Here is a 24,244-nt window from a genome sequence, read left to right on the forward strand (position 1 = left end):
ATCCTGAATTAATTGTGAATAATGATGAGTGAGAAAGTTACAGACACACAAATATCATACCCCCAAGACATGCTAACCTCTCACCTTTACAATAGCACAGGATGTTAGCATTTAGCAATCTGAAACACAACCAAAACAAACATGCAAATGAATCCAACAAATTTGTAGAGTCACAAGCATGATGTAATCATTACGTGCAAGGAATATGGGACCAAATACTTAATTTTTAACTACTTTAATACCCATATAAGTGAATTTGTCCCAATACTTTTGGTCCCTTAAAATGGGGGGACTATGTACAAAAAGTTTCTAAATTAAAAGTCATTGTATCATTTCAAATCCAAAGTGCTGGAGTACAGAGCCAAAACAACATGTGTCACTGTCCCAATACTTCTGGAGCTCACTGTATATAGTGGCCTATGGGTTAGTTTTATCTTATGGCCCATAGCACAGAAAACATATTTATTAAATTCTCACAAACACAGATGGGTGGAGTGACCAGGCAGTGTGTCCCTTCAGTAATGTCTATGTCTGCTGGTCCTGTAGCCCTTTGCAGTATTTGTGCACTTTCAAGGGAACATAGAAGGGGGTTTATGAGGGGTTGAATCAACCATCTATTGGCTAGTATTACTCCTTTATAGTAATGTCAGGCCAGGGCCATTGCTAGGGTAGGTGAGTATGTAAAAAGAGCAGACCATCTTCAAAAGGTACATGTTTGGGTCTGCGGCACCATCTCAGTGTCTATATACAACATGGCCATATGGTGTGTTCCTAACACGCTGACATCCAACAACTCTGATCCAAACCTAGGCTAACCTCAACCCATGTGAAAGACTGGCGTATCTTACAATCATCCAAAATACACATTCATATCAAACGTCGGCACATTCTTCTTTTCTCACTTAGTTTTTTACTGGATAGTAGTTTTCTTCATGGTTACAAAGGTTATTATTATGTTAACCCTTATTATACCAGGTTATATGCACCGTGCACACAGGTATAAGGTGTCAAGTGTCCGTGGGGGGCGGGGTCTGTACAGCTGTTGCCGTGGTATCAGCTAATTAATCACAGTGTTCTGAGAATTGGGTTCAACATGCAGGAAGTACATCATCACACGAGGTAGGATGAAGCTGCACCCAGACGCTGATCTAAGATCAATGTTACATTTCCCCCTCCCCAACAGGCAAAGCCAAGACAACTGTGTAAGCTGATCCTAGATCTGTCACTGAGGTCTACTTCTACCCAGAGCACATCACACGACAGGAAGACTGAGCACAACATAGAGAAAAGGAAAGAGAGCGAAAGAGAACGACACACTGATAAACCCACAGACAGACTAATAGGAACAGATGGAGAAGTAAGAGTTGGGGTTTAGGGCTGCTCTCCTGAACATGCCGAGAGGTCAAAGTGCAAAGTCATCTGTCTCTATAACTCCACCATAACTCATCCGGTGATATTTGTTTCTCACATTTCTGCATTAAATATATATAAAATGTGTAATATGCAAGAGTGAAAGAGAGATAATGAGAGAGAGAGAGCAGTAAAAATTGATTGATAAATTGATTGGTTCATTGACAGGTGTTCAAAATACATCTATGGCAGAAGGAACTGTTGGCCACCTCTGTGTTTGTGTACATGTGATAATCATTATGTGATTAGAGATTATTAGTGTGTTCATGACTGTGTTTATATGATATAAACATGCCAGTATTGTATTAGTAACTCTGTGTGTGTGTGTGTGTGTGTGTGTGTGTGTGTGTGTGTGTGTGTGTGTGTGTGTGTGTGTGTGTGTGTGTGTGTGTGTATCTAAATCAGTATCTTGATCACTAGGCCCATCTCTACTCTCCCTCTCAGCTCGCCCGTCCCTCCTCGGCAGAGCGCTGGTCTGACTTGAGCTTGACAAACTCTTTGGCCACGTCGTCGTTGTTGCGTTGGGACAGGATCCTCAGTACCGTCAGGCCCGTCTCGTCCATGTGGACCCTCTTCCCCAGGGGGAGCCAGCACGTCATGCTGCCCCGGGAGGCCATGTCCTTCAACTGCATCAGGGCCATGCCCACCGTACGGTCCTCCCTGGCGAAGCAGTAGTCCTTCACACACACCTGCAGCTCATAGCCCTCCGGACCCAACTCACTGCCCAAGGAACTGGAGAGGAGACAGAGGAGAGGTTTGTTAGATAGCGCACACACACAGACCCCCCCCCACCAGACAGAAACCTGATATACTCACTACTGGAAGGTCTCGTTGAACTTGGGCGACCAGCTGTTGTTCTTGGACTTGGTGGCGTGCTTCCTCTTTTTGTCAGTGAGGTGGGGACCAATGATGTAGACCTCCACGAAGGGACGAAATATCCCCTGTGTCTGCCACTTAATGTCATTAGCAGCAATCACTGAGCGAGAGAGAGAGAGAGAGAGAAGGGTGATGAGAGAAGAGGGGGAAGAGGGTTGGGAAAGAGGTGCAGAAAGAGGTGCATGAGGAGGGTTGTTTGAAGAAGATGAGCAGAGATGACATGTAGCTAGTTTGTAGTGCATTTCAAAGAAGCTCAAGTCTAGTGCAATTAGAACGCATGTAAAGCCCATCATCACCCCTACCTTACGCACTCCCGTTCCCCATTACACCCCCCCCCCCCCCCCCCCCCTCGCCCTCAGCCCCTCCATCGATCCCTCTCTCCCCCCCTCAGCCCCTCCCGCCATCGCTTCCTCTCTCACCTCTCACAGTGATCTTGTGTTCTCCAGTGTTGGGGTGGGTGTAGATCTCCACGTGCATTACCACCTCTCCGATTGGCTCCTCCACTCCCGACCCTGCCAGAGGTCAAGAGTTAACCGCCACATCAGACACACAGAGTTGAGATCACTGCTGTTGACCATAGCCCTCTGACCCCCCCAGTGTTTCAGATAGTGACTGGCTGTGTGTGTGTGTGTGTGTGTGTGTGTGTGTGTGTGTGTGTGTGTGTGTGTGTGTGTGTGTGTGTGTGTGTGTGTGTGTGTGTGTGTGACATTTGGATCGTTCTGAGCTAAATGTAAAAATGTTGTTGATTTCACAAGTTTAAAAAATGAAGGAAAATCAGCTCTATGAACTGTTACTTTTTGGGTGATCGAACCGGTTTAGAAAAAAATAGGGGTCCTGCTCGGAACGGAACGATTAGTACTAAAACAAACACACATATACACACACCTCTTGGTAACGAGATGAACAGGGCTTAGCTGAGCAAGGTTTAATACCAGGGTTAAGATCAAGCTACAGGATTGCAGACAAGACTGTAATTCACTAATTGAGGGTACTTCTCCTGAAAACACCTGTTTAAAATGGATAGGTGTAGAGAGAAGGAGAGGGAGGAAGAAATGGAGGGGTGGGTGGGGGTATGCACGGTCACAGGCACTTACCCTTTTCTGGTAATGTGTCTTCGTTGAGGGTATACCTGACCCCCTTCCCTCCATGGACTAGCAGTGAGAGAGGGAGAGAAGACACCTCAATAGGATGTATTCTTTTAACACATTTCACAATGACAGTTAGCATTAAAAAATAGATCAGACACACAGGCAGCCAGCGAGCCAGCCAACCAGCCAGCCCACTAGCCAGACAGACGGGCCAGCCAGCCAGCTACTAGCCAGCCAGCCAGACCACTAGCCAGACAGCCAACCAGACCACTAGCCAGACAGCCAACCAGACCACTAGCCAGACAGCCAACCAGACCACTAGCCAGACAGCCAACCAGACCACTAGTCAGGCAGCCAACCAGACAGCCAACCAGACCACTAGCCAGGCAGCCAACCAGACAGCCAACCAGACCACTAGCTAGACAGCCAACCAGACAGCCAACCAGACAGCCAACCAGACCACTAGCCAGGCAGCCAACCAGACAGCCAACCAGACCACTAGCCAGACAGCCAACCAGACCACTAGCCAGGCAGCCAACCAGACAGCCAACCAGACCACTAGCCAGACAGCCAACCAGACAGCCAACCAGACCACTAGCCAGGCAGCCAACCAGACAGCCAACCAGACCACTAGCCAGACAGCCAACCAGACAGCCAACCAGACCACTAGCTAGACAGCCAACCAGACAGCCAACCAGACCACTAACTAGACAGCCAAGCAGACCACTAGCCAGGCAGCCAACCTGACAGCCAACCAGACCACTAGCCAGACAGACAGAGACAGAGGGTGTGACGTACCCTGAGCGTTTTGTGAAAGGACAAACTTCCTGATGAGCTTGTCAGTGTGTTGTGTGTAGAGGGACAGGGCATAGTGCAGAGACTTCAGGTCAGGACTCTTCTCCAGGAACGTCTTCTTCAGACCCACACCACCCGCATGGAAGTATTGCTGCAGGGGCAGAGGTCAACAGGCATTGTTATTTATCCTTAGAGAGATGTAACATAGTATAACCCTTGTTATAAGACATCCCAAAGGCTCGGACATGCTTATAACAAGTTATGAAGCATCATACAGTATCAGACATACTATTTACTGCATAGTACACATTTTACATACTGTACATGTAGTATACGGTACCTTAATGGTGTCCAATGCCAGCTCTATGATGGCACACTGTTTAGGGGAGAGAGCCTTGGCCTCCTCTCTCACAATGTGCTCCTGCAGTGTACCGGGAAACAGACAACAGAGTTAATGCAACAATGTAGTTAATACGACACAATACACCCCAGGCCTGCATTTTATATGAAACGTGCTGTAGAAATCAAGAAAGGAACTCATCCTAATGCGTCATCATAAAGGAACTCATCCTAATGCGTCATCATAAAGGAACTCATCCTAATGTGTCACCATAAAGGAACTCATCCTAATGCGTCATCATAAAGGAACTCATCCTAATGTGTCACCATAAAGGAACTCATCCTAATGTGTCACCATAAAGGAACTCATCCTAATGCGTCATCATAAAGGAACTCATCCTAATGCGTCATCATAAAGGAACTCATCCTAATGTGTCATCATAAAGGAACTCATCCTAATGCGTCATCATAAAGGAACTCATCCTAATGTGTCATCATAAAGGAACTCATCCTAATGCGTCATCATAAAGGAACTCATCCTAATGTGTCACCATAAAGGAACTCATCCTAATGTGTCACCATAAAGGAACTCATCCTAATGCGTCATCATAAAGGAACTCATCCTAATGCGTCATCATAAAGGAACTCATCCTAATGTGTCACCATAAAGGAACTCATCCTAATGTGTCACCATAAAGGAACTCATCCTAATGTGTCACCATAAAGGAACTCATCCTAATGCGTCATCATAAAGGAACTCATCCTAATGCGTCATCATAAAGGAACTCATCCTAATGTGTCACCATAAAGGAACTCATCCTAATGTGTCACCATAAAGGAACTCATCCTAATGCGTCACCATAAAGGAACTCATCCTAATGTGTCACCATAAAGGAACTCATCCTAATGTGTCACCATAAAGGAACTCATCCTAATGTGTCACCATAAAGGAACTCATCCTAATGCGTCATCATAAAGGAACTCATCCTAATGTGTCACCATAAAGGAACTCATCCTAATGCGTCATCATAAAGGAACTCATCCTAATGTGTCACCATAAAGGAACTCATCCTAATGTGTCACCATAAAGGAACTCATCCTAATGCGTCATCATAAAGGAACTCATCCTAATGTGTCACCATAAAGGAACTCATCCTAATGCGTCATCATAAAGGAACTCATCTTAATATGTCACCATAAAGGAACTCATCCTAATGCGTCACTATAAAGGAACTCATCCTAATGCGTCACCATAAAGGAACTCATCCTAATGCGTCACCATAAAGGAACTCATCCTAATGCGTCATCATAAAGGAACTCATCCTAATGCGTCATCATAAAGGAACTCATCCTAATGTGTCACCATAAAGGAACTCATCCTAATGCGTCATCATAAAGGAACTCATCCTAATGCGTCATCATAAAGGAACTCATCCTAATGTGTCACCATAAAGGAACTCATCCTAATGCGTCATCATAAAGGAACTCATCCTAATGTGTCACCATAAAGGAACTCATCCTAATGTGTCACCATAAAGGAACTCATCCTAATGCGTCATCATAAAGGAACTCATCCTAATGTGTCACCATAAAGGAACTCATCCTAATGCGTCATCATAAAGGAACTCATCCTAATGTGTCATCATAAAGGAACTCATCCTAATATGTCATCATCATTACCTTGAGCTTGGAAAGCTGACCCAACTCCTTAGCTGCATTAAAGATCATCTGAGTGCCCTGTGATGGAGAGAGAGAGAGAGAGCGAGAGAGTGAGAGTGAGTGAGAGAGAGAGAGAGAGAAGGATGATGAGAGAGAAGGATGATGGTGGTGAGAGAAGAGGGGGAAGAGGGTTGGGGAGGTGGTGCAGAGAGCGGAGCATGAGGAGGGGGAGAGTTGTTTGAAGATGAGGAGAGTACAAATTACACATAAATGTAGTTAAACATGTCACAATAAAGAATCGGGGGAAAAGACATGTGCAGGAGAGGTTTCAAATCCAGTACGGGATTGTGTGGTAACCTCCAATCCATTCAACATACAGGCAACACTGTAGTGGAAGGACATGTTCCTTCTAAAAGAAAAACGTGACAAGGAGAAAAATATGAGACAGGTAAAGGAGGGGAGGAAGAGGAGAAAGGGGACTAAAGAGGGGAGGAAGAGGAGAAAGGGGACTAAGGGGGGAAGGAAGAGGAGATATGGGATAAGGAGGGGAGGAAGAGGAGAAAGGGGACTAAGGGGGGAGGGAGAGGAGAAAGGGGACTAACGGGGAGGAAAGGTGCTGTATTACAGTGGCACCAGGTCAGGTATTCCATGGCTCAGCCGTGCACCATGCTCATTTCATTTCTAACATACAGACAGGGTTTGATAATGACATTATACAATGCACTCAAATCAATCCCTCTCCTCCTATCCACTAGTCACTCATGTAGATCTGGAGGGAGTGGATAGGTGTTAGCCTTACTGCTTACAACAACCCAATCCTTCTGGAGTTATACAAGTAGGCCTAGGGGCTGGGGATAAATCTGAGACAGGGAGGGGGTTACACTGAGTAGCATGGGGGACAAGAGGAGTGATGTCACAGGTAGCAGAGGACTCCGTGTGTCTGTGCTGACAGACATCATACAGGGAGAAACACACACACACACACTCATTCACGCGAGCGCGCACACACACACTCATTCACGCGAGCACGCACGCACGCACACACACACATCACAGACACACAAACACACACAGTACTTACTATAACCTGAGGAGGAGAGGGTGGGGCAATGGCGAGAGAGAGGGGGTCAGTGAAACTGCACAGGCCCATCTCAACAAATCAACAACCAGGAATCCTCTACATCTTATTCTAGCCAAAGAGTACGTTCACAACTTCATATTTCTAAATTAATGGTAGATACTGTATTATACTATGGAAAATCATTTTTAAAGACTGGAAGCAGAGAGAATGTATGGAAGAGAATTATGCTCAGGTTTTTAGACATAAGAAAATGTGTGTGTGTGTATACGTGTGTGTATACGTGTGTGTTACTCACCGACTGGTCTGTGAACGGTGGAAGCACAATGCTTTTCTCCATAGTGTTAATGACCAGTTTCCACAGTTCCTTCAGCACTCTCTTCAGCACAGTCTTCTCACAGATCTTAGCAAACAGCGACAGACTAGAGAGGAGAGAATACATCTTAGTACACCCATGCAGAAGAAGAGAGAGAGAGAGGGAGGGAGTGTGTGTGTGTGTGCATTTTCAACCTGTTTAATCTTCAACAGATTGCAGAAACCATCTACAGCCAAACAACTTTAACTGTTTATTAGCAATGAATTATTCACCACTTTCCTTAGCATCAGTATAACAAACCCCTTACAGTTTAACATCACAGGGTTTCCTTGATGTACACTGGAAAAACCCTTTGTTTCCCCCATTGAATCGACTATATAGATAATGTACGTGGATATAACATCTGCTGAACACCATCCCCTCAGGTTGTCCAATTTGCAGCAACAATCATATGTTCCAAAACCTCGCTGTGATTGTATTGCTACAAGCTTTTTCAGGCCAACTCCAATATTGTTGTGACTGTGTCACCCTTACATCACATTCACAGCCTGGCCTGCTTCTGACTCTCAACCCGCATCCTTCTATCAGGGCCCCAGACGAGACGGCTGCCTACTTTACCAGACGAGACGGCTGCCTACTTTATCAGACGAGACGGCTGCCTACTTTACCAGACGAGACGGCTGACTACTTTACCAGACGAGACAGCTGCCTACTTTACCAGACGAGACAGCTGCCTACTTTACCAGACGAGACGGCTGCTCTACTTTACCAGACGAGACGGCTGCCTACTTTACCAGACGAGACGGCTGCCTACTTTACCAGACGAGACGGCTGCCTACTTTACCAGACGAGACGGCTGCCTACTTTACCAGACGAGACGGCTGCCTACTTTACCAGATGAGACGGCTGCCTACTTTACCAGACGAGACGGCTGCCTACTTTACCAGACGAGACGGCTGCCTACTTTACCAGACGAGACAGCTGCTCTACTTTACCAGACGAGACAGCTGCCTACTTTACCAGACGAGACAGCTTCCTACTTTACCAGACGAGACAGCTGCCTACTTTACCAGACGAGACAGCTGCCTACTTTACCAGCTTGTCTAGACAAGGATGGAAGGTGACACGATTGTCAATGAAATATGTTCATGGGTTTTTATTGTCATGTTGTGTGTATTTTGAGTAGTTTATTAGGTTACAATACCTTTTGACACTAAAGTATGGATTGACTGTTATAGATACATCTATTAAACTAGACCGTACTGATAAAAGTAGCAAAAAGGAAGGAAATTAATGGGGTCACACTTTATTTGGATAGTCCAGATAGTATGACCAGCTAACATCAACAGATGGACTATCAACAAATTATCTGTTGATAAGCAACTGCTTGCTAAGGTTACGGTTAGGGTTAGAATAAGGGTTAGGGTTAAGGCTAGTGTAAGAGTTAAGTTTACGGTTAGGACAAGGATTAATGTTAGCATTAGGGCTGGGGATAGTAGTTAGCTTTAGGGCTGGGGCTAATAGTTGGCGTTAGGGCTGGGGCTAGTAGTTAGCGTTAGGGCTGGGGATAGTAGTTAGGGTTAGGGCTGGGGCTAGTTGTTAGCGATAGGGCTGGGGCTAGTAGTTAGGGTTAGGGCTGGGGCTAGTTGTTAGCGTTAGGGCTGGGGATAGTAGTTAGCATTAGGGCTGAGGCTAGTAGTTAGGGTTAGGGCTGGGGCTAGTAGTTAGCGTTAGGGCTGGGGATAGTAGTTAGCATTAGGGCTGAGGCTAGTAGTTAGGGTTAGGGCTGGGGCTAGTAGTTAGCGTTAGGGCTGGGGATAGTAGTTAGCGTTAGGGTTATTACATGGACCTCCCCATTATAATCTGAATGTCTTGTTTGACTTCAGAGACTTGTATGTGACCAATACACTACATGTCCAACAGTATGTGGACACCCCTTCAAATTATTAGCCCTAACTACTATTTCAGCCACACCCGTTGCTGACAGGTGTATAAAATGTAGCACATAGCCATGCAATCTCCACAGACAAACAGTGACTTTCAACGTGGCACAGTCATAGGATAGCATCTTTCCAACAAGTCAGTTCGTCAAATGTCTGCCCTGCTAGAGCTGTCCCGGTCAACTGTAAGCGCAGTTAATATGAAGTGGAAATGTCTAGGAGCAGCAATGGCTCAGCCGCGAGTGGTAGGCCAAACAAAGGCAACCGAACGGGACCGGCAAGTGCTGAAGCACGTAGCGTGTAAAAATCCTTTGTCCTCGATTGCAACACTCACTACTGAGTTCCAAACTGCCTCTGGACGCAACTTCAGCACAAGAACTGTTCGTCAGGAGCTTCATGAAATGGGTTTCCATGGCCGAGCAGCCTCACACAAGCCTAAGTTCACCATGCTCAATGCCAAGCGTCGGCTGGAGTGGTGTAAAGTTGTACTCTGGAGCAGTGGAAATGCGTTCTCTGGAGTGATGAATCACACTTTGCCATCTGGCAGTCCGACACACAAATCTGGGTTTGGTGGATGCCAGGAGAACTCTACCAGCCCCAATGCATAGTGCCAACTGTAAAGTTTGGTGAAGGAGGAGTAATGGTCTGGGGCTGTTTTTCATGGTTTGGTCTAGGACCCTTAGTTACAGTGAAGGGAAATCTTAATGCCACAGCATACAATGACATTATAGACGATTATGTACTTCCAACTCTGTGGCAACAGTTTGGGGAAGGCCCTTTCCTGTTTCAGCATGACAATGTCCCTGTGCACAAAGCAAGGTCCATACAGAAATGGTTTGTCGAGATCGGAAGAACTTGACTGGACTGCACAGAGCCCTGACCTCAACGCCATCCAACACCTTTGAGATTAATCGGAACGCCAACTGCGAGCCAGACCTAATCGCCCAACATCAGTGCCCGACCTCACTAATGCTCTTGTGACTGAAAGGAAGCAAGTCCCCGCAGCAATGTTCCAACATCTAGTGGAAAGTCTTCCCAGAAGAGTGGAGGCTGTTATAGCGGCAAACGGGGGACAAACTCCATATTAATGCCCATGATTTTAGAATGAGATGTTCGACGAGCAGGTGTCCACATACCTTTGGTCATATAGTGTATGTGACAAATTTGGCATCTTTGAAGTGCTTCGTGAGCCACAACATACTTGTGTGTGTGTGTGTGTGTGTGTGTGTGTGTGTGTGTGTGTGTGTGCGCGGCTCGGTCTCTGTGTCTCACTTGGTGTCGAGGAAGTCCATGATGGGCTGCAGGACGTTGTCTGCGTCCCCGGCCACGCTGTTGTTGTCTGTAACAGTCTGTCCCTTCACCTGGCCCAAGATATCTCCCATCTGCTTTACATTTTCCTCAATCTGGGGCTGAAAACTATATACAGACAGACACACAGACAACAATCAAAACCCACAACTCTGGGTTGTATTCATTAGGCACCAAGCGGAAGAAAGCTGATTGAAAGAGGGAGTTCCAAAACGTTTTCCATTGCATGTCCTAATGAATACGACCTTGAAAGCGCCATGTTTCAACTAAACAAGTGCACACATACCCACACACAAACACACACACACACACCTGACGGCGAAGATCCTACTAAGGTCGTCCATGACGTTGTTGAGCTTTAATTGCAGGTCCTTCAGGAAGTCACTGGCCTCCACGTTCAGCTGGGGGCAGGAAGTAAGTGTCCTTAATAATACATTTATTTACATAGCAGGAAGTGTTCTTAATACATGTATTTACATAGCAGGAAGTGTCCTTAATACATGTATTTACATAGCAGGAAGTGTCCTATATAAATGTATTTAGTAAATGACATACTGTAGGTACAGTGTAATTACATTGTAGGTATACATTTTTACAGTATGGTTTGTGTGATAGCTCATAGAAGTCTGAGTGATGACTCAGAGGTCTGAGTGATGGCTCATAGAGGTCTGAGTGATGGCTCATAGAAGTCTGAGTGATGGCTCATAGAAGTCTGAGTGATGGCTCATAGAGGTCTGAGTGATGGCTCATAGAGGTCTGAGTGATGGCTCATAGAGGTCTGAGTGATGGCTCATAGAGGTCTGAGTGATGGCTCATAGAAGTCTGAGTGATGGCTCATAGAAGTCTGAGTGATGGCTCATAGAAGTCTGAGTGATGGCTCATAGAAGTCTGAGTGATGGCTCATAGAGGTCTGAGTGATGGCTCATAGAGGTCTGAGTGATGGCTCATAGAGGTCTGAGTGATGGCTCATAGAGGTCTGAGTGATGGCTCATAGAAGTCTGAGTGATGGCTCATAGAAGTCTGAGTGATGGCTCATAGAAGTCTGAGTGATGACTCAGAGGTCTGAGTGATGGCTCATAGAGGTCTGAGTGATGGCTCATAGAGGTCTGAGTGATGGCTCATAGAAGTCTGAGTGATGACTCAGAGGTCTGAGTGATGGCTCATAGAGGTCTGAGTGATGGCTCATAGAGGTCTGAGTGATGGCTCATAGAAGTCTGAGTGATGGCTCATAGAGGTCTGAGTGATGGCTCAGAGGTCTGAGTGATGACTCAGAGGTCTGAGTGATGACTCAGAGGTCTGAGTGATGGCTCATAGAGGTCTGAGTGATGGCTCATAGAGGTCTGAGTGATGGCTCATAGAGGTCTGAGTGATGGCTCATAGAGGTCTGAGTGATGGACGTGGACGTTGACAGACTCACATTTTTGCCTCCCATGGCCTCAAACATCTTCTCCAGCTGCACTCTCAGCTGTTGGATGTTATTCATGATGATGCAGGGCTGAAGAAGACACAAATAAGGAGAGATCATATTTTACATCTCTCTCTGTATCTTGCTGATATGGACAGACAGACAGACAGACAGACAGACAGACAGACAGACAGACAGACAGACAGACAGACAGACAGACAGACAGACAGACAGACAGACAGACGCTCAGTGAGTGTTGACTATAGATGAGTCAGTCCTTTGGGAGACTTAGTTCCCCTGAGAGCCAGTCCAGCTTCTCCCTTTAGACCACATTCAGCTAATCAAACACTCCTGCCCTTACACACACACACAGTTTCCCTAACCTACCACTTTCTCTTTCTCTTTGTTCCCACATTGTTTAGGGAACTCTTTGGAAATGATCTCAGCATAGGACAGCAGAACGTTGCCGATGGTCTGAGAGAAAGAGATAAAGAGATAGATAGAGAGAGAGAGATACAGAGAGAGAAAGAGATACAGAGAGAGAGAGAGAGATACAGAGACACAGAGAGAGAGAGAGAGAGATACAGAGAGAGATAGATAGAGAGAGAGATACAGAGAGAGAGCGATACAGAGATACAGAGATATAGAGATACAGAGTGATACAGAGATACAGAGAGAGAGAGAGAGAGAGAGATACACAGAGAGAGAGAGATACAGAAAGAGAGAGAGACAGAGAGAGAGATACAGAGAGAGAGAGATACAGAGAGAGAGAGATACAGAGAGAGAGAGATACAGCGATACACAGAGAGAGAGATACAGAGATATAGAGAGAGACAGAGAGAGAGAGATACAGAGATATAGAGAGAGACAGAGAGAGAGAGATACAGAGAGAGAGATACAGCGATACAGAGAGAGAGATACAGCAATACAGAGAGAGACAGAGATATAGAGAGAGAGACAGAGAGAGACATGGATATACAGAGAGAGAGCGATACAGAGATACAGAGAGAGAGAGAGATACAGAGAGAGAGAGAGAGAGAGATACAGAGAGACAGAGAGAGAGATACGGAGAGAGGGAGAGATGTTTATCATCTGAATGAGCATCTTCTGCATCATCTAACCATATCAGTGTTATTGTCGGCCATATTGGTAAGGCCTAAGGGTGGTACCTTGGCGAATCGCTTCATGTAGTTGCCTACGATCTGGGGGTCAGGACACTCTAACTTGCGTATGATCTCAAAGCTCTGGTTGAGCTGAGAGAACACATCCACCACCGAACAGGAGAACAAAGCATGCTCTGACGTCACCTGGAACTGTATGGGGGAAGAGAGGCAGGGGGGGGGGGGGGGGGGGGGGGTTAAAAAGCACTCGGATATCTAACAAAAGGCACTACTGGGATCCCCACACTTCAAAGAACAGGAGAGGGATGCCCCCTTTCTCAAGCCAATACATTTCATCTTATACTTTACAGATAGATGGCACTGATGCTGTTAAATTCTCTATGAATGGACAGTGTGTGTGGCTGGTTCCTCTCTTCATCAGGTGAATGGTGATTAGTGATATGATGGGGAGCAGAGGCCTCATTAACACCCCTGTCATTAGAGGATTATTGATCATGTCGTGAAGGAGAGGGGTGGCGGTGGGACTGGTTTCCTGCTGACACAGGAAACAGGAAGCTGCTGTAGGCAACAGTAATTGGACCCCAAGGACCACCGACGAATGGGGGGAGAGAACCTACTCATCTACTTTGACCCGAGTGTGTGTGCGCACGCGTGCGTGTGTGTGTGTGTGAGAGAGAAGGAGGGTGTTGTGTGTTGAGTAAGGGAAGTACACATGATGTAAGTGTGTTGGAGGGAGGGGCGGATGAAGGGAGGGAGGGATAGAGGGAGGGATGGAGGGCGTGATGAGGGATAAAGGGATGGAGAGATAAAGGGAGGGAGGGAGGGAGGGAGGGAGGGAGGGAGGGAGGGAGGGAGGGAGGGAGGGAGGGATAGAGGGAGGGAGGTAGGGATAGAGGGAGGGAGGTAGGGAGGGATAGAGGGAGGGAGGTAGGGATAGAGGGAGGGCTGGAGGGATAGAGGGAGGGAGGGATAGAGGGAGGGTGGGAGGGAGGGAGGGAGGGAGGGAGGGAGGGAGGGATAGCGGGAGGAAGGGAGAGATAAAGGAAGGATAGAGGGAGGGAGAGATGGAGGGAGGGATGGATAGAGGGAGGAAGGGAGAGAGGGAGGGAGGGAGAGAGGGAGAGAGGGAGAGAGGGAGGGAGGGAGGGAGGGAGAGAGGGAGGGAGGGAGGGAGGGAGGGAGGGAGGGAGGGAGGGAGGGAGGGAGGGAGGGAGGGAGGGAGGGAGGGAGGGATGGATGGATAGTGGGAGGGTGGGAGGGATAGATAGAGGGAGCAGTAACTTCTGTGTTGGGTGTTTACAACCTTTGCAGCTTGTCCAGTGAAACTGCATATTGCAACTGGTCTAATAGACCTACACAGACATAGCTTTTCATCATGTATAAAGTTACTTTAGCTTAGAGTTTTAAATCATTTCAATGAATCTCAAATAAATTATTATTATTGAGAAATAACTACATAATTACAATTTGACCACGTATTGACTAGCAAATGCCACATTAATAGGGGCCTGTAAAACAAAACATATCTCAGAGAGGAAATAGATGTGAATTTACCCCGTCCTTTGTGTCCCTCACTAGGGCACCGTGCAGGAAGTCTCTGGACACTTCCTCGTTCTCGTCCAACCACTGGATGACAAACGGTTCGAACCACCTATGAGGCGGCAGAGAAGGGGTCCACAAAAACCTCTCATTATGTGATAACCCCCCCCAATTAAAAATAAAATAAAATACAAAAATCAATGCACTTTCCATAAAAAAAGAGCTGAATAAGCTGAGATAAAGGACACTCACGCTGGGTACTCAGGTACACGTTTCTGGAAGGTGGGCAGCTCTTTGCAGTATTCGTTGTAGAGCCACTTCACCTTGAAGTGCAGGTTCATGTAATCAGCACTCTTACACAGCCGGTTCTTCTCATGCTCTGAGAATGATAGAGAATGGTAGGGGGAGATTTGGAACATATTCATTCATAGTACACACATGCACACAAACTCACACACAGACGCACGCACACACACTTACCCTCCATGGCATATCTCATATCTTGAGCAAACATGTTCCACATGACCTCTGCACTGATCACGCCCACATTCAGTTCCTGAGGAAACCTGTGCGGGACAGGAGAACAGTGTTCAGAGAGAGAGAGACAGAGACAGAGACAGAGAGAGACAGAGAGAGAGAGAGAGAGAGGGAGGTAGAGAGAGAGAGAGAGAGAGAGAGAGAGAGAGAGAGAGAGAGGTAGAGAGAGAGAGAGAGAGAGAGAGAGAGGTAGAGAGAGAGAGAGAGAGAGAGAGAGGGAGGTAGAGAGAGAGAGAGAGACAGACAGACAGACTCACTGGTTGAGACAGGGTGTATAGGAGTTCTTGTCTTCCTCTATGATGGAGACGATGAGGGTGATGAGTTTTGACCAGAAGTCCAAGTTCTTGATACTGGGACCCTGCTCTTCTGGAACGTCAGCCTTAGCCTGGAGAGAGAGAGGAAGGTCAGACAGACATACACATAGGCAAGCACTCACGTGAACACACATACACACAAAAAAAAAACACACACACACACACAAATGTATGCGCTCACGTTGTTGTGGAAAATTCGATCCAAAGATTAGGCAGAGACTAATTTATAATGATATTAGTGAATCTTTAATACATTCGAGCAGCTGCAAGGTAGATCCCCCTCTGATCTCAGTCAGGGAAGGAGCTCCCAGAGTAAATGGTTCCATGTCCCTTATATAGCGAGAGGTAATAATACAATCATATTGTTTACACAACAGTTCTTTATACAAGCAACAGTTCCGGAACACAATGGCCTTGTGTTAGGGTGCAGACATACCAGGAGTCTATAACAGGCATAGCATCACAGTCCAACACAGAACAGACGATAACACTTGAGAAGTTACAACAGCTCACCCCATTTCTGCCACAACAACGTGAACACACACACGCACATAAACACACACAAACACACATACTCACAGGGTCTGTCTGGTACTCTCTGCTGTAGAGTTCGTGACAGTTGTTGAAGATGTATTCGTAGGTGGAGTTGAGACAGGCTTTGACACAGTCCTTCACCACCTGACTGGCCCTGGGGGGGCTCTGCAGCTCCTGGACCTGATCACACAGGAGGGTCAGAGGTCAGTTAGTTTAGCATTATTGGCACCCTTTTGTCAATACCTTGTGAGGATAACGGCACAAAGCTTTTACAAAATATATTTGATGAGGCCTCCATACAGAATATTTCTAGATCCTTGATATCCTTCATCTGCGCTTATGGACTGCCCTCTTCAATTCAATTCCACAGGTTTTCAATGTGGTTGAAGTCCAGAGACTGATGGCCACTGCAAAATGTTGTTGATGCCGTTGACCTTAAAGTAACTGACCAGTGAAAATCTCACTTTTAAAAGCACACAGTCTGTCAACATCCCCACATCAAGTTGTTTGAAAGGCTGGTCATGGCTCACATCAACACCATCATACCAGAAACCCTAGACCCACTCAATTTGCATACCGCCCCCCACAGATGACGCAGTCTCTATTGCACTCCACACTGGCCTTTTCCACCTGGACAAAAGGAACACCTGTGTGAGAATGCTTTTCATTGACTACAGCTCAGCGTTCAACACAATGGTGCCCTCAAAGCTCATCACTAAGTTAAGGACCCTGGGACTAAACACCTCCCTCTGCAACTGGATCCTGGCCTTCCTGACGGGCCTCCCCCAGGTGGTGAGGGTAGGTAACAACACATCTGCCACGCTGATTCTCAACACAGGGGCTCCTCAGGGGTGTGTGCTCAGTCCCCTCCTGTACTCCCTGTTCACTCACGACTGCACGGCCAGGCACAACTCCTACACCATCATTAAATTTGCCGATGACACAACAGATAATATCCTGATCACCGACAACGACGAGACAGCCTATAGGGAGGAGGTCAGAGACCTGGCCGTGTGGTGCCAGGACAACAACCTCTCCCTCAACGTGATCAAGACAAAGAAGATGATTGTGTACTACAGGAAAAAGAGGACCGAGCACGCCCCCCATTCTCATCAACGGGGCTGCAGTGGAGCAGGTTCTACAGCTTCAAGTTCCTTGGTGTCCACATCGCCAACAAACTAACATGGTCCAAGCACACCTTGACAGTCGTGAAGCGGGCACGACAAAACCTATTCCCCCTCAGGAGACTGAAAAGATTTGGCATGGGTCCTCAGATCCTCAAAAGGTTCTACAGCTGCACCATCGAGAGCATCCTAACTGGTTGCATCACTACCTGGTGTGGTAACTGCTCGGCCTCGGACCGCAAGGCACTACAGAGGCCCAATACATCACTGGGGCCAAGCTTCCTGCCATCCAGGACCTCTATACCAGGCGGTGTCAGAGGAAGGCCCTAAAAATTGTCAAAGACTCCAGCCACCCTAGTCATAGACTGTTCTCTCTGCTACCACACGTCAAGCGGTACCGGAGCGCCAAGTCTAGGTACAAGAGGCTTCTAAACAGCTTCTACCCCCAAGCCATAAGACTCCTAAACATCTAGTCAAAAGGCTACCCAAACTATTTGCATTGCCCCGCCCCCCCCCCCCCTCCCCTCTCCACACCACTGCCACTCTCTGTTGTCATCTATGCATAGTCACTTTAATAAACTAAACCTACACGTATAGTTGAAGTCGGAAATTTACATACACTTAGGTTGGAGTCATTAAAACTCGTTTTTCAACCACTCCACAAATTTCTTGTTAACAAACTATAGTTTTGGCAAGTCAGTTAGGACATCTACTTTGTGCATGACACAAGTATTTTTACAACAATAGTTTACAGACAGATTATTTCACTTATAATTCACTGCATCACAATTCCAGTGGGTCAGAAGTTTACATACACTAAGTTGACTGTGCCTTTAAACAGCTTGGAAAATTCCAGAAAATGATGTCATGGCTTTAGAAGCTTCTGATAGGCTGATTGACATAATTTGAGTCAATTGGAGGTGTACCTGTGGATGTATTTCAAGGCCTATCTTCAAACTCAGTGCCTCTTTGCTTGACATGATGGGAAAATCAAAAGAAATCAGCCAAGACCTCAGAAAAACAATTGTAGACCTCCACAAGTCTGATTCATCCTTGGGAGCAATTTCCAAACACCTGAAGGTACCAAGTTCATCTGTATAAACAACAGTACGGAAGTATAAACACCCTGGGTCCACGCAGCCGTCATACCGCTCAGGAAGGAGACGCGTTCTGTCTCCTAGAGATGAACGTACTTTGGTGCGAAAAGTGCAAATCAATCCCAGAACAACAGCAAAGGACCTTGTGAAGATGCTGGAGGAACCAGGTACAAAATGATCTATATCCACAGTAAAACGAGTCCTATATCGACATAACCTGACAGGCCGCTCAGCAAGGATGAAGCCACTGCTCCAAAACCGCCATAAAAAAGCCAGACTACGGTTTGCAACTGCACATGGGGACAAAGATCGTACTTTTTGGAGAAATGTCCTCTGGTCTGATGAATCAAAAATAGAACTGTTTGGCCATAATGACCATTGTTATGTTTGGAGGAAAAAGGGGGAGGCTTGCAAGCTGAAGAACACCATCCCAACCGTGAAGCACGGGTGTGGCAGCATCATGTTGTGGGGGTGCTTTGCTGCAGAAGGGACTGGTGCACTTCACAAAATAGATGGCTTCATGAGGAAGGAAGGAAAATTATGTGGATATATTGAAGCAACATCTCAAGACATCAGTCAGGAAGTTAAAGCTTGGTCGCAAATGGGTCTTCCAAATGGACAATGACCCCAAGCATACTTCCAAAGTTGTGGCAAAATGGCTTAAGGACAACAAAGTCAAGGTATTGGAGTGGCCATCACAAAGCCCTGACCTCAATCCTATAGAAAATTTGTGGGCAGAACTGAAAGTGTGTGCGAGCAAGGAGGCCTACAAACCTGACTCAGTTACACCAGCTCTGTCAGGAGGAATGGGCCAGAATTCACCCAACTTATTGTTGGAAGCTTGTGGAAGGCTACCCGAAACGTTTGACCAAGTTAAACAATTTAAAGGCAATGTTACCAAATACTTATTGAGTGTATGTAAACTTCTGAACCACTGGGAATGTGATGAAAGGAATAAAAGCTGAAATAAATCATTATATCTACTATTATTCTGACATTTCACATTCTTAAAATAAAGTGGTGATCCTAACTGACCTAAGATAGGGAATTTTTACGAGGATTAAATGTCAGGAATTGTGAAAAACGGAGTTTAAATGTTTTTGGCTAAGGTGTATGTAAACTTCCAACTTCAACTCTACATATTACCTCAACTAACCGGTGCCCCCGCACATTGACTCTGTACCGGCACCCCCTATATATATTGTTATTTTTCACTGTTGCTCTTTAATTACTTGTTACTTCTATCTCTTATTCTTATCCATATTTTTTGAAACTGCACTGTTGGTTAGGGGCTCGTAAGTAAGTATTTCACTGTAAGGTCTACCTGTTGTATTTCGGCGCATGGGACTAATAAAAGTTGATTTGATTTGATCCTGTACTCCTATTTTTGCCAAAGCATACATTGTAGAAAAACCCCCACCTCAAACTTATATCTCAAACAGACCATTTAAAAAATGCTTGCTATTTCCTCTGAGAGTGATGTCAGGTAACGCTTTATTTGAATAGTCCCAAGTAGATGGTTTGTAGATGTTCAATGACTGTCAACAACATTGCAACTAAGTATCCATTACCCTGACACTAACAGTATATGGCTGATACACCTTAACTGCTGCTAAATGTTACCTAGCCCACAAGACCTATCCTGATCCACCATTGTGCTCTCGTTTTGTTCCACTGAATCCGTGTAGCGAAACAGAACGTGAGCTCGCGAGATCAAGATGGTCGTACAAGGCTACTCAAGAGCTAGATTAGCAATAAGTCCATCTATGAATCCACATATTTCCTGGAAAGAAGCTTGGACTTGATGAAAAAGAGATGAATAAGGAGATGAATGAGGTATTGTTTTGTTCACCTTCATCCTGAAGAAGGTGATGCTGGTCAGTAGGTCTACAGTGGACTTGAGGTCCTGCAGCCTCTCAGGGCTACTGGCTGGGAAGTTATTCTACAAACACACAGAAACACCATTACAAACACACAGAAACACCATTACAAAGACAAAAACACCATTACAAACACACAGAAACACCATTACAAAGACAAAAACACCATTACAAACACACAAAAACACCATTACAAAGACAGAAACACCATTACAAAGACAGAAACACCATTACAAAGACAGAAACACCATTACAAAGACAAAAACATAATTACATAAGTACAAAGACAGAAACACCATTACAAAGACAGAAACACCATTACAAAGACAGAAACACCATTACAAAGACAGAAACACCATTACAAACACAGAAACACCATTACAAAGACAGAAACACCATTACAAAGACAGAAACACCATTACAAAGACAGAAACACCATTACAAAGACAAAAACATAATTACATAAGTACAAAGACAGAAACACCATTACAAAGACAGAAACACCATTACAAACACAGAAACACCATTACAAAGACAGAAACACCATTACAAAGACAGAAACACCATTACAAAGACAGAAACACCATTACAAACACAGAAACACCATTACAAACACAGAAACACCATTACAAACACAGAAACACCATTACAAAGACAGAAACACCATTACAAACACAGAAACACCATTACAAAGACAGAGACACACTAAAATATACTTTAAAAGAGTGTAGAAACAAAGAAACACTGTTTGGAACAGAGATATGTTCTTGAAAGATAGGTTCAGATATCACAAGACTGGTCAAATAAACATGGCTTGTTGAAGGTCTATGTAACTTAGAATGTCATTTTTATATAGTGAGTATACTTTTGTATTAGTCTATTTTATCTCCTCTTTCATGCCTTTCAACTTCTGGTTAAATATAATCATGTAAACTGCAAGAAAATGCTACTTATACAATGGCCTATATACCGTGTCATGCAGATGGAATTAGAAGAATAATACAATTACACAGAATACATGATATTTACAAACAAAGACATTACAACAATGACTTCCACATAAAACAGAATATAACACAATGACTTCCATTTATAAAACAGAATATAACACAATGACTTCCATTTATAAAACAGATTATAACACAGTGTTTGACACAAACACTTTAAAAGTCTCTCAATATCCTTAACATATATATATATAAAATTAGAAATCATAAACAGTAAAGAAAATAGTTGTTTAGAAAGGTCAAAGTTGACATTACCCGGTACATGGATAGGTCAATCCTCAGGGAGTTGTGGAGCTGATCTAGGAGTTTCACAAACCTGTCCTTCTACCCACACGCACACGGGACACACACACGGGACACACACACGGGGCACACACACGGGACACGCACACGGGACACACACACGGGACACACACACGGGGCACACACACGGGACACACACACGGGACACACACACGGGACACACACACGGGACACACACACGGGACACACACACGGGACACACACACGGGACACACACACGGGACACACACACGGGACACACACACGGGACACACACACGGGGCACACACACGGGGCACACACACGGGACACACACACGGGGCACACACACGGGACACACACACGGGACACACACACGGGACACACACACGGGACACACACACGGGGCACACACACGGGGCACACACACGGGACACACACACGGGACACACACACGGGACACACACACGGGGCACACACACGGGGCACACACACGGGACACACACATGGGACACACACACGGGACAAGATAAAACAGGGTTAAAAATGTTATTTCCGGTCCAGCTAAATGCTTTATTTGTATTTGTTGAGAAATGGTATGTCAACGCAGGACAGGATCTAGCACGGTGAGTCTGATTGGGCAGTTGGGGATGTACATTTGGCCACTGTTTGAAAATAGGGGTCAGAGGCTGTATATGGGCAGAGGGCCCTCAGGACAATGTCCCAGTTCTGAAATTCAATTATCTACACAGTTCAACATATCATATCTAGGACGGTCTTTCTAATTGGTCCATATACTACAGATAGAAAAGTCAAATAATACCTTCAATTAAAAGCTCAACCTAAAACATGAGGGGAATAAACCAATTAACTCACTCCAAAGTTGGATGCGGCGAAGCGGTCTGATGCCGAGACGTTATTGGTGGACTGGGTGGTGTGGGCGTAGTAAGCATTGATGTTGGCCAGCAGGGTACTCATCACCGCGGGCACGCCCGGGCACATGTACTTAGACGACAGGCAGGCAAAGTGGCTGTGGACACAAAAAATACAATAATTACAGTATATTCATATAACTAGGACTAATAGGTATGAACTAATGCTGCCTGGTGTTTATGTTTGTTCATCAGCTACTGTTTTGTAAGTTTTCATTGTCATTTGTCTGTCCAGTGTAGTTTGTAAAGGGAAAGTGGGATACCTAGTCAGTTGTACAACTGAATGCCTTCAACTGATATGTGTCTTCTGCATTTAACCCAACTCCTCTGAATCAGAGAGGTGCATGGAGCTGCCTTAATCGTCATCCATGTCTTCAGCGCCCAGGGAACAGTGGGTTAACTGTCTTGTTCAGAGTGACAGATTTGTACTTTGTCAGCTCAGGGATTCAATCCAGCAACCTTTCAGTTACTGACCCAATGCTCTAACCACTAGGCTACCTGCCTACATATACAATGGGTGGGTCTAATCCTGAATGCTGATTGGTTAAAAGCGCATTCCAAGTTACCACCGACTAAATCTATGATGTTAAAATGTCTATTTACTCTGTTCCATCTGACTGGACAATCCACTGTCTCATCAGCCCAGCCAGGCGTCTCGGGCCTAACAACACCTGTGCCAATATATCCTCCAAACACCGGCTTCTCGGCCATTATCACTTAAATATACACTGAATATACAACATTTTAAGCTCTTTCCATGACATAGACTGACCAGGTGAATCCAGGTTAAAGATATGATCCCTTATTGATGTCGCTTGTTAAATCCACTTTAAGGGGTGTGGACAGGTTAAAGAAGGATTTTTAAGCCTTGAGACAATTGAGACATGGATTGTGTGAGCCAAAGTGCCTTTGAACGGGGTATGGTAGTAGGGCCAGGCACACCGGTTTGTGTCAAGAACTGCAAGCTGCTGGGTTTTTCACCCTCAATAGTTTCCCGTGTGAATCAAGAATGGTCCACCAAGCAAAGGACATCCAGCCAACTTGACACAACTGTGGAAAGCACTTTCGACACCTTGTAAAGTCCATGCCCCGACGAATTGAGGCTGTTCTGAGGGCAAGAGGGGATGCAACTCAATATTAGGAAGGTGTTCCTAATGTTTGGTACACTCAGTGTAGTCTCAAGTGTACCACATTCGTATGGTGCTACATGTTATCACAGAACAGAAAGTCTGAGCGGACACACTGGGTGATGGTAAATAATACTGGTTCAAGCCAGAGACATACATTCATAGATACGTCTCTGGTTGAAGCCTATGACCAAACTCTCTGTATGTGTTCTGTATGGTAATGGTACTGACGTCATAGCCTGGTAGATGGACTCCACTCCGTAGCGCATGGCGAACTCATCCACGATCTCCTGGGGAGTCTCCTCGAAGTACACCTTCCACGCGTCATCTCCTTTAGCATCAGGGATCTTCACCACACCACTGTTCTGCACCTCTGTAGTGTACTGGAACAGGTGCTACACACACAGAGGGAAAAGGCCGTTAAAGGTGTGTAGGGTTGCAAATGGAGGAAATATTACAGGACATTTTTTAAGTTTACCAGTAAACTACCAGAATTTTGGTATCTTTCAAGTTTTTATTTTTTGTTTTATAAGATTACATCTAGTGGCCTTTTGCAG

The 24,244-nt window shown here is 45.5% G+C and overlaps 1 protein-coding gene across 1 annotated transcript in view; it reads right to left on the minus strand.

The window, feature by feature from the left end:
- Positions 1 to 1,850: 1,850 nt before the first annotated feature.
- The window catches only part of LOC120055352 (protein unc-13 homolog A-like), an 87,957-nt gene continuing 65,563 nt past the window's right edge, over positions 1,851 to 24,244 (minus strand). Inside the window, 21 exon segments of the mRNA XM_039003222.1 lie at positions 1,851 to 2,142; positions 2,227 to 2,386; positions 2,706 to 2,798; positions 4,173 to 4,320; positions 4,510 to 4,590; positions 6,189 to 6,245; positions 7,544 to 7,667; positions 10,774 to 10,917; positions 11,122 to 11,210; positions 12,227 to 12,304; positions 12,602 to 12,688; positions 13,384 to 13,527; positions 14,890 to 14,986; positions 15,127 to 15,253; positions 15,355 to 15,440; positions 15,669 to 15,796; positions 16,305 to 16,439; positions 20,333 to 20,422; positions 21,623 to 21,691; positions 22,505 to 22,658; positions 23,919 to 24,082. Coding sequence (XP_038859150.1) covers positions 1,851 to 2,142; positions 2,227 to 2,386; positions 2,706 to 2,798; positions 4,173 to 4,320; positions 4,510 to 4,590; positions 6,189 to 6,245; positions 7,544 to 7,667; positions 10,774 to 10,917; positions 11,122 to 11,210; positions 12,227 to 12,304; positions 12,602 to 12,688; positions 13,384 to 13,527; positions 14,890 to 14,986; positions 15,127 to 15,253; positions 15,355 to 15,440; positions 15,669 to 15,796; positions 16,305 to 16,439; positions 20,333 to 20,422; positions 21,623 to 21,691; positions 22,505 to 22,658; positions 23,919 to 24,082 — 2,547 coding nt within the window.

Source organism: Salvelinus namaycush, chromosome 11 (assembly GCF_016432855.1).
Source record: "Salvelinus namaycush isolate Seneca chromosome 11, SaNama_1.0, whole genome shotgun sequence".
Taxonomy (NCBI): Eukaryota; Metazoa; Chordata; class Actinopteri; order Salmoniformes; family Salmonidae; genus Salvelinus; species Salvelinus namaycush.